This window comes from Phoenix dactylifera, unplaced genomic scaffold (assembly GCF_009389715.1).
Source record: "Phoenix dactylifera cultivar Barhee BC4 unplaced genomic scaffold, palm_55x_up_171113_PBpolish2nd_filt_p 002772F, whole genome shotgun sequence".
Taxonomy (NCBI): Eukaryota; Viridiplantae; Streptophyta; class Magnoliopsida; order Arecales; family Arecaceae; genus Phoenix; species Phoenix dactylifera.
In genome coordinates, this window is record NW_024069893.1 from 5,730 (window position 1) to 16,830 (window position 11,101).

Sequence of the window (11,101 nt, forward strand, 5' to 3'; positions counted from 1 at the left end):
GATGCACCAGAGATTGGAGACCCTATCCCTGAGGATGAGGAGCTACGGATCATCCTACAGCACCTTCAGAGGCTGGACCTTCGTCATCTGTTCCTGCGGGAGACACAGATGAGTTTTGGAGTAGGATGACTGAGCTTATGTCAGCTCAGGCGAGGACTATCACTGATGGGCTGACGAGCAGACTAGATATATGACTGCTGAGATCAGTGATCTTAGAGAGCAGATAGGAGCTCTACGGAGAGAGAGAGGTTCATGGACCATCTGTGCCACAGGCAGCTGAGTCAGAGATTTCGGCACAGAGTCATCCAGCTCACCGAGCTCCACGCCAGACTCAGTCCCATCAGGCTCGACCTCCCCTCGCCACTTATGCTAGAGGATGAGGACTAGATCACAGCCATTAGATACCCCTAGGCTGATATTAGCATTCTGATTAGAGCCTAGGATATGTATCTAGTTCTCATATGTATTTTGTGTTGATCATGTACTTTGAACTTTGATTGAGGAACATTGTATTTGTTTTGTTTTGGCATTATTGTACTACAATGTTCCATTTTGATCAATGAACTAAATGTTTGTTAATTATTGTGTCTATTCCCATGCACCTATTTGATGATAACAAAAAGGGGGAGAAGCAAGGAAAGAGAAATAAGTTTGAAAGGAAAGAGAAATAAGTTGAAAATTATAATAGGAAAGCATATACATTTAAGGGGAGCAATTTGTAACAATGAAAATGTTAAATCTAAAATTTAATCGAATTTCAGAATTTGGCACATAGAATTTCAGAATTTGGCACATACCTTTCACACCTCGATACATAATCTGAAACTCATGCTTTATCTCAAATTTTTGAAGTTTCATCTTTAATGAAATATAAAAGAAAGGGGGAGTAATTCAAAAGGGAAACATTTGGATGAAATAGGGGGAGACTTCACTCTCAAATTTGAAAAGCTGAAATTCAGCAACTTGAGCCCTTTTAAAACTAATTTTAAGATAAGTATCAATAGGCTCATACTCTATATTTTGTAATCATCAAAAAGGGGGAGATTGAGGATGATAGTGGTATTTTGATGATTAATACAATAATCAAGAGTATGTTACAAGTTAATTCGATACATCATTTATAAGTCTGTTACTCTCAGTACATTAGTATAATAAGATAAAGATGCATTTCATTGTTTATATGGATGAATCTAACCTGAGTTGCAGCAAAGTGTGGATTGAGTCGACCCCAAGGTTGATTGGTCGACCCCGGCACATCAAGAAAGCATCTGGCACACTTCTGCAAAAATGGCACGGATGAACAGTAGTTGGGTCGACCCAAGAAAGATGAGTCGACCCAAACCTCAAGCCTCTCAAGCCTCAAGAAAACAGTTCTCTGGAAACACTGAGAGGGTCGACCCAAAGAAAGTTGAGTCGACCCAAACTTGAGTCGACCCAAACATGAGTCGACCCAAAGGCAATGACATTCAAAAATAGGTTCTCTGGAAACCCTGAGAGGGTCGACCCAAGTGGAAGTTGAGTCGACCCAACTGAACCTTGAGTCGACCCAAAAAGATGTTGAGTCGACCCAAGTGAAGGAAGGCTGAAATGCAAGGTTCTGTGGTTCTGAGAGGGTCGACCCAAGAAAGGTTGAGTCGACCCAAGTGAAAGTTGGGTCGACCCAGTAAAAGTTGAGTCGACCCAAGCACGGGCAGAAGCATAACGGCTAGTTCTGCAGAAGTACTTTTTGACCTTCCAACAGTGAGTAACGGCTAGTTTTTGAATTCTAACCATTGGGGCTTGTCCAATGGATGAAGGAAACTATTTAAAGTGGCACTATTCATCAGAGAAAACATCCTTTTGCAAAATATCAAAGAGTACACAAGAAAGACAAGTGCCCTAATCTTCTTCATCCAAGTGCTTCATTCAAGAGTCAAAAGAAAGTGGTTGAGCAGATTCCAAGAGTCATTAAGAGCTCCATCCACCCTTGAAGAGTGAAGCATTCTTGACAAAGAAGAGAGAAGTCTCATCAAGCGATAACTATTCTCTAAACTCTTCTTTGTAGATTATAATTGTTATATTTGCTCATCTAGGAGCTTAAATTTCTTACTTCTTTTATTAATCACCTTGTAAAGGTTTGTTGGTGAGCCCGCAAAACCAACGGTGTAGGTTTATTGGTGAACCCGTAAAACCAATTGTAAAGGTTCGTTGGTGAGCCCGAAAACCAACATAGGTTCGTTGGTGAGCCCGTAAAACCAACATAGGTTTTTGGTGATCCCGGAAAACCAAAGTGTAAAGGTTTTTGGATTGTGAGCCCGGAAAACAATCCAACTGTAATCGCGGGATTATAGTGAATTCCCAAGGGGTCGCTTGGGGAGTGGACGTAGGTGCTTAGGAGAGCACCGAACCACTATACTTCTTGTTGTTTGTATTGTGCTTTGTTATATTCACTAACTCATCAATTGACATAAGTAAGATAGTAAAAATTAAGAGAAACCAATTCACCCCCCTCTTGCTTGTCACCTTGGGCAACAGTGTCTAGCATCCTAATTTGCTTGGAATATAATATTATTGTTTCAATGTGCATAACTAACCTTCAAAGTGCAAAAAAACATGGTTAGAGTCGACCCCAATTAGTTTAGAGTCGACCCCGATATATTTGGCACGCCTTGGAACGAAGTAACACACCTTTGGAACACTTAGCACAGAGTAGGAGTTGACCCCAGAAGAGATGAAGTCAACTCTGGCACGTTTTGGAAACATTCTGGCACATCCTGGCACAAATGAACAGTAACTCGGGTCGACCCATAAAAGCTCGAGCCGACCCCAGCTTCAACCACTGCAAAAACAACTTTTTAAAATTGACTGAGAGGGCCAACCTCAGAAAAGCTTGAGCCGACCCCAGGCTGATGAACAGTAACTTGAGCCGACCCCAGATTTGCTCAGGTCGACCCCAGCACGGCTGACAGCGTAACGGCTAGTTCTGCAAAAATACTTTTTGAGCTCCCAACGGCTATAAACGGTTAGTTTCTCCATTCCAACGGCTAGAAAGTCATCTTTGGAGGTTGGAGAAGCCTTTAAGAGCCACTATTCATCAAAGAAAGATATCATGGTGAAAATTAAAGTGTACATTCAAGAGAAAAAAAATCCAAGAGAGTTTCATTTATTGCTTCATCTTAAAATCTGAAAGAAAGTGGTTGAGCAGAATTCAAAAGACTTCAAAAGCTCTACCAACCCTTGAGGAGTGAAGCAATCTCAGCAAAGAAAAGAAAAGGATCTTCAAAGCGATAATTGTTTTCTTATCTCTTCTTGAAGTGCATATTTATTATATTTGCTCACTTAGGAGTTTTAAACCTTATATTTTTTTTATTTATTGTAAGGTTTGTTTGTGAGCCTGTAAAACCAACGGTATAGATTGTTGGTAAGCTCGTAAAACCAACATATGTTGTTGGTAAGCCCGTACCATTGACCAAAAGATTCAATCATTTATTTGGCTTTTTATCGAATTAGCGTGGTATCTCTCTCAAAAAAGTGAAATTTATACCTTCACAGAATATGCAGAGTGGGCATCCACAAAGAAGCCAGACCAAGTAGATATATTTTCCAGATTACTAGTAGGTTTAAATGCACCAGCATAATCAATAACCAAATCGAGAGGAAATTTTGTCCTAAAATTATTGGTTCACTCACTTGATGCAGGGCTATTGAATTGAAAAGAATAATTTCCAATACAATGTTGGTGATACCTACATCCTTTCATGTCTACTTCAATATCTAGTTACCCTGGGGAGATTCCAAAATTAACCGCCACATATTCTTTTAACCACTTCATGTAACCAAGGATCTTTCTGAAATGCAAATTCTCGTAAACGCTGTAAAAGGTTCTTCTCAAATCTAGTGTAAACTTGCAATGAAAGAGATATATACATGTCATCGTAATATTGACCAGTTTTTATATCTAGCATGTAACATGCAAGAAAAATGGAGGTGCTGGAAAAATTGGAGGTTGTGCGGGAGAAAATTATCAATAGCTAGTTCTCTGCCTCATCCATTTCGTGGCTGACCACTTCTCTCCTTTCAAAACTGCACATCCTCCATGAATACTGTTTGGGTCAGACTCCCCATTTAGACCCTGAAAAGAGCAATTACCAACGTTGTATAATGGTACCAAAGAACTATAAACCCAATCCATTCTTTTGAAGCCCACTAAATCATAATGAAAGAAATTCATTCACTCAGCAAGAAGCTAAAAGTTCATTGAAGCACATGGACAGCATTAGCATAGGATGGAAGACAAACCATGCTCCAAAAGAGAACTGCATCTCCTTTAATAGGCTTAACACACAGCCCCTTCATCATCTTTCCTCCACAACTGCATTCACCATTTCCAGCCTGAATATAGAGGACAATGAATATATTTATTAGCAGATTGGATAGAAGAGGAAATTAAGATAGGCCATAGCTCAGGCTGCCAGTGTTGATAGAAAAAGCTTAAGTATCAGATGTTTACCATAAATTCATCATAAAAGCATTGCCAGAATTTTTTTATTTTCTTTTATCATAATCAGGATGAAACTTTAGATAAGAATTAGCATTTAAACATTTTTTAAGCCAAAACTGAGACCAGCAATATAGCCAAGAAGCAAACATATTTCATTTTGGAAAGCAGCATGTGTAAAATATTGAACATTAGTGAACTATCGTTCCATAACTTCTATTTAAATGTAAGACATTAAAATAAAAGTTTACATTTAGCATCCTTGGGTGTTTGTTTCAAAGTAAGTCAGGAGGGCTCGAGTTAACATGGGTCTAACTGGATTAGTTGGGTTTGCCACAAGATTTGCCGTCTCAGTATCAAATACCGTATTGGTACCATCCTATTAAAATGTTGGTACGTTTGAAATTGTCCTTAGTTCAGCATACCAATTGTCGATATGCCCCTATACTATGTGCTGGTTCGGTACTGGTATAGTATGGTACAATGGTATAATTAGTATGCACTGGAACTGGCCGGTATAGCAAACCTGGTTTACCATATTTAGATTATTTTGGCCAAGTTAGGTTTACTCAGGGAGGGTATTAAACTGGACTGATCTAGCCTGTGCTGGGTAGATTGAATTGGACAAGTCGAATCATGTTTGGACCAAGTCGAATCATGTTGGGGTAGGTCAGGTCAAGGTGGGGTTCCCTTAAATATAGTTACTAATCCATGAAAGCACAACTTTAGCTCTCAAGAGGCCAAAATCAAAATGTGATTTTGGGTTTTACAAGGAACTTGATGTTCATCTTCTGATACAGTAGTAGCACAACAGATATCTTGGAGTAATCACTTGTGGGTTGATCTAAAGTTTGGCTCTTCTTCTTATGCCTTTTGAATCAAAATCTAGGATAATTTTAGGTTTTCAGTGCAGGACTTGGCCTTATGCCTTATATGGGAACGAGCTTAGGTATCAGTCATCAAGATGTGATCAAGAAATTATTGTTCAAGATACACAGATACATGCAATATATAAATGCATAGATTCCATTAGCCAGAGCTCTCTCTAATAGCCAAACAATTCAAATGAAACAGCCAACCTCTAAGCAAACTAACAAAAAACATGCAACCAATCATCATGATCCCTGCTATGATACATCTAAATTATGGATTTAAAACAAACCCTACAAAATCCTCAATAGCCATGTCTCAAATAAGACTAATAAGACCCCACCAATGTCAAAAATTCTGACGGCCACTTGATAATATCAGATTGGAGATAAAGAAGACTGCTAGTTTTGAGGACGAAATTGATGAGAAACCATAGCAAGACCTGGGTTAGAGCAATCAGAATGATCCAAAATATTAAAGATGTGAATCAATGACAATGAACAAAACAACCGTCTGCAACTTACATAAATCCATACCAGAATGCTTTCATGACCAACGTCATGGAGGAAATAGGTTGCCATTAGGTTAAAAAGGGGCACGCGGATGAAAAATGAAATAGGTGCAAAGGCCTGAGGCACCAAGAGATCAAACGAAGAAACACGTGGATAAAGAAGTCAATAATGTTTATGATATCTCAACTGGCAAGATGCAGACATTTGAGATTTTGATTTGGAAGTCAGAGAAATCACCCAAGCATAATAACTGAGAAAATTATATCCTAGACATGGAAGGGCATAGCCAAAAGAAACCACAAGGCGCACCAAAACAATATATAGTTCACTAGAGAAAGAGCTTCCTCGGTGAATGGAGATGGAACAAACAATTGACAGGATCGAGTTGGTTAAAAAACTTGGAGAATAAAGGCAATCAACAGGTATGTAAGATTCAAAGATCTCAACAGAAAAGCACCTACAGTCCTTGAAGCACTTCAAGTTGAAAAGAGATACCTGCTTGAAGTATTGCAGAACAGCAATGATAAGAAGTCAATGGAAGCACTAGATACAAAGATACCATCAATTAACCAACTCGATTCAAGATAAATCGTATAATTTGGCCAGTAAACACAAACTGAAGGACAAGGGTAGATCTGATACAATTCTAAGGGAGTTCTCATAATTTGGTTCCTAGATTTTTTTTTTTTTTTATTTGGGCGCGCCATGCCCATTAATAACACCATACAATTTATTACTATGTAATATTAAACACTGTTTCCGTCGCACAAACATAATAAATAGTATTATGTTATGATAGTATGCTCTCGACAATATAGCATCATAGAATTTAGTACTAAATTACCAAGCCTTTTGGCTTGGTAACAGTTCAAACCTATGCGTACCAAGCATATAAACTGTAAAAGCTTGAAACAATCTCTTATATGATAGCATGACCCCGTTCATAAGATGCCTGGGCAAGCACATGTGCTCCATGTTCACTCAAACATAGCATGATATATGCCACTTGGTATGTACTGGCATGGGTCAACACACTGAACCATGTGAACAAGTCTAAGCCATCTCCTAGGGATGAGATATATACAGCTTCTTTTGCCACTGGATTGTATCTAAATCTGAGTACTTCCAAAGGAAGCATGCAAAATTCTCTTACCATTACTATTCAAGCATTCTATGGTATGAAATTGATCGAGACATATTGCTCTAACAACTCTAAACTACACAAAAATATGCAACACTTTTCTCTTTTCTTTGTTTCAAGCAGCTGCTTTTATGCTAAGATCAACTTGCAAATGAATAGAGTGTTGGTTGGGCCTAGCGGAAGAGAACAATACAATAAAAGACAGAATCTCTAGTTATTAAAAGCGGAGAACAAAATATCCAAGCATACTCAAGGATGCAATCCTTAACAATTATGAGGATGTTAAGTTATAGTAAGCAGCTTATAGGTTCCAAGAGAAAATATGACATAATTGCAGCAAAAGCCTTAGTTTCAGGTGCAATTATAAACTTATGATATAAATTCGAATCTATTGACATCAACAAGCTAACTGATACAACTGAAATTAGTTTATTTTACAGGTATTAGAACCCAATGTTTTAGTTATAGTATAAAGGTGAGATGCAACCCTATTTCTTAGCAAAACACAGATTTTAAGTAAATAAAATTCTCTGGATTCTGTCATCTAATTTAATCCCCAAAACCATCCTAGATTTAAAATTTTAAAAAAAAATCTAGATATGCACTAGAACTGACACAACTAAAAAGCAGGTCTTTTTTCTGATGTCAAATGAAATGAATGATAATGCACCAGAAATTTCACATAATAAACTAACCAAAGGAAAATATGTTCACCCCCTTCAACATTATCGCTTAAATACATGAGCATTGTTGCTATACGTTGCCCTCCACGCTTCAAGTTGAACTGCATTCAAATGGTTCATAACATTTCTATTAGAATATATAGCAATAAATAAAGATTATCAAATAAAGTTTTAGTAGGGCACTTACAGTGTCAGCAAAGTAATCATGATGCGGTTTGTAATATTGATTTTTTTCATACCTACATAATAACAAGCATTAGCTTTGATATGAACAACTGATTCATGCTTATAAACTCTAGCTAGAGGTGGAGAAGTTCAAAATTTTACCGCAGTACTTGAATGAGCTCTCCATTCTCAGCAGGGACTTGAGAAAAGACAGCAATCCGCTTTTCAATTGCCTGGGCTAACCAAAGAAAAGTAACTGTTGATACATGAAGTTGATCATTGTAACCATATGAAATTTACCTAAACATAAATAACCTACAAGAATGAAAATGCATGAGATTCATCCATTAGACAATATCAAGCATGACACCATGGCTAGACTTCAAATATAAATACTCTAATGTTGTCAAACTTATTTGATTTCCTCTCTGACCAAATGCATCAAATGCAAACAGTTTCACTAATATGGCTCTTAACAGATAACTCTGGCATAGTGATGGTCAGCAGACCAGACAGCAATGAGAGATAAATTCGACAATAAACATTAGGCAACTTTAAACTAAGGATAGTAGATGTTGTGCATTTATTAGATTGCAGTCTACTAATAGATATACTCAAGGAACTTTATCATCCTTGTAGGCAATGCCAGGTTAAAGTTTTAGCCATTGACCTTACTTCAATGTCTTCCTATTTTATCAAATTCTGTCAAACAGTTGCCGTGCCCCTCAGCAGATGCTATTATGTCAGGGGCATGACACACCCTTTTAATGTTATTCAAATTACTGAAAATGAAAATTACTATGCATATAAAAACCTTTAACTTCCACAAACCACATAAAAATACAAAACCCTCATGAAAGAGAAAGTGAGAAACAGGCGGTGCTGCCAGGACATACAAATGATAAAAAGTGATAAGATATTATGGAGTAGATAACTTAAATAGAAGGGATGATGTGGCACATAATATAAGCAACGCATGCACATAATATAAGCAACGCATGATCTAACATGGTTTTAAGGTGTTTCTGTCTCAGCATGAGACATACTAACACCCACTAAAACTGAAAAATAAACAGACAACAAAGAAATTGCAACAAATTAATTAAAAAAAAAAAATAGAAGTAATCCCAATGATTTGCAGCTCTCTGCTGAATAAATGAAGGCCTATATAATTTACTTTTAGTGGAAGAAGAAATAAAAATAAGAAGCTAGTTATAATTACATGACAAAGTACAGCATAAAGTAAGGTTTTAAAAACCAGTACAGATGGTGGTTTCAGTTTTTCCTAGGATGGTTCGACTCTTGGAGCGGTGGTGCACATCGCTTACAGATTTGAAGGGCTTTTTTTCTTCTATTTTGACTTTCATCTTTTTTAGGGTTCTGATACGTAATATGGATATTAAGTCAATTTTTCCTTATGTGCAATATGGATATGAATTGAATTGAAGTTAATTTAATTGCTTACTATATTGATCTGAATAGCATATATTGTTCTGTAGCACCACCAACTATGGTAGGGAATTGCCTCATGCACAAGGAATAAATTGTTCCACAGTCCCTACCACTCATAGTAAAAACTTATAACCATTTAGACAAATAAATTTTGTTCCCTTTTGTTATTAAGTCAATAATTCTATTTCTAGTATGATTTTGGTACCAGGTTTAATGCTCAATCAAATTTTCTTTCACACTTCACATTGCATCAGCCAATATGGTCATCCAACTTAAAAAAAATGCCCTGATCAGAATAGGCTTGGTATGGACCGAACCAGCCTTGGTACTAGCTCATACCAGTCAGAACCACTAGGGTGAGAGGTTTTTCCAGATCCCATGCTTCAAAAAAAATGTTCACATCTGGAGAGGCTTCGTACCGACTTTACCAGTCTTGGTACCGGTTACTACTAATCAGGAAGGCCATTATGTCATGATCCTGCGCTATTCCGGTGTCCAGGCACCCATACTAGTGTCGGTTTCACATCAGAAAAGTCCAATGTTGATAGTGTAATCCCTTTCCACCAATTTTTGAATCCATGCTGTTATGTGATTAGTTCCATTATCTTGGATCTGTTAAATAAAATAGCAACAAACGAAGACATATATAATAGAATTGAAGTTTATAAATAAAGTGAAATAGTGGGGAGATCTTTCAAGTTTAAGGATGTCGAGTGACTGACAAACTTCTTCACAACTTAAGAGAAAATTTGGTAACACAACAACAAAATTTGCTATGTTACAAAGGTTCAAAATGAGGCAACAAGCAAGATCCAATCAAACAAGATTACGAAAACTAGAAAAGTGAAATATTAAGATGGTTCTGTTGCATAGGAAAAATAGAATTAGGAACAATAATCTTAGATGAGGCATCAAAGTTGCATCAACTAACAAGTGCTGGCTTCATGATGAGTATGGTTGGGCATATGGAAGCTAGTTCTGCAGAGGGCCCCCTACATGTTGTGCTTTTGTCTGTCGACGAGTTTAAAGAGAGCAAGGGAAGATATAGGCTAAACATGGATGATAGATGGAACTTGTGCAATTTAGAGAGACTAAAGGAAGACATTGGCTAACATGGATGATGAACGGAACTTGTGCAAAGTCATATGAAAAGCCTTGTATTAAACGTAAGTAGTCCTTAGAAGTTAGAACATATGTTTGGTGAATAAGAATTTAACCCAAATGGTGAGATAACATAATACTCACATACTTTGCACAAAATATTAAAGGGATTGGTGTTAGATGTATGCCCTAGAAGCCAATTTGGCTGACACATTGTTGATTCTAGGGACATAATTTTGTACTTGACTATTTATTATTGAATAAATAAAAGGCATCTTTTCATTCATATTGTTTATGTGTCTATGAATCGTCCAAGAAATTAATAAGATGATGATACATATTCTCAAGAGTTGAGAATTTGAGCCATGTATCATTGGTGATTAATTTCTAAATGCTCCTGATCAATGGATCATCACGAGGACGGTGATCGATCCGATCAGTGCACAGATCACTTTCCTTCTGGATGGACGAGACTTGAGTCCACAGTGTAGGGACACTGAAGTGATAGTGCAGGTGCTTGTTAGAGAACAAGGGTACTGAGCGTGACCAAGACAAGAAGTCACTTGGATGTCTATCCACTCGTCAGTGACTTGCTTGATGTTGCAGTAGTGTGACTGGTCCTTTGACCTGCGGTGCTTCGGCTACTCACAGTGAGGTTATTGTAGTTTGACTGCACACATACATGGTCTCTAGCCATATG

At 37.4% G+C, this 11,101-nt stretch overlaps 1 protein-coding gene across 1 annotated transcript; it reads right to left on the reverse strand.

The window, feature by feature from the left end:
- Window positions 1-3,793: 3,793 nt before the first annotated feature.
- On the reverse strand, window positions 3,794-8,138 carry LOC120109788 (prolyl 4-hydroxylase 1-like; the record flags this gene model as incomplete). The annotated part of the gene is made up of 5 exons (XM_039123468.1): window positions 3,794-4,111; window positions 4,279-4,371; window positions 7,696-7,784; window positions 7,871-7,922; window positions 8,011-8,138. Coding segments are annotated over 4 exons (306 nt in total), but the record flags the coding sequence as incomplete, so codon positions are not given.
- Between the last annotated feature and the right edge of the window lie 2,963 nt (window positions 8,139-11,101).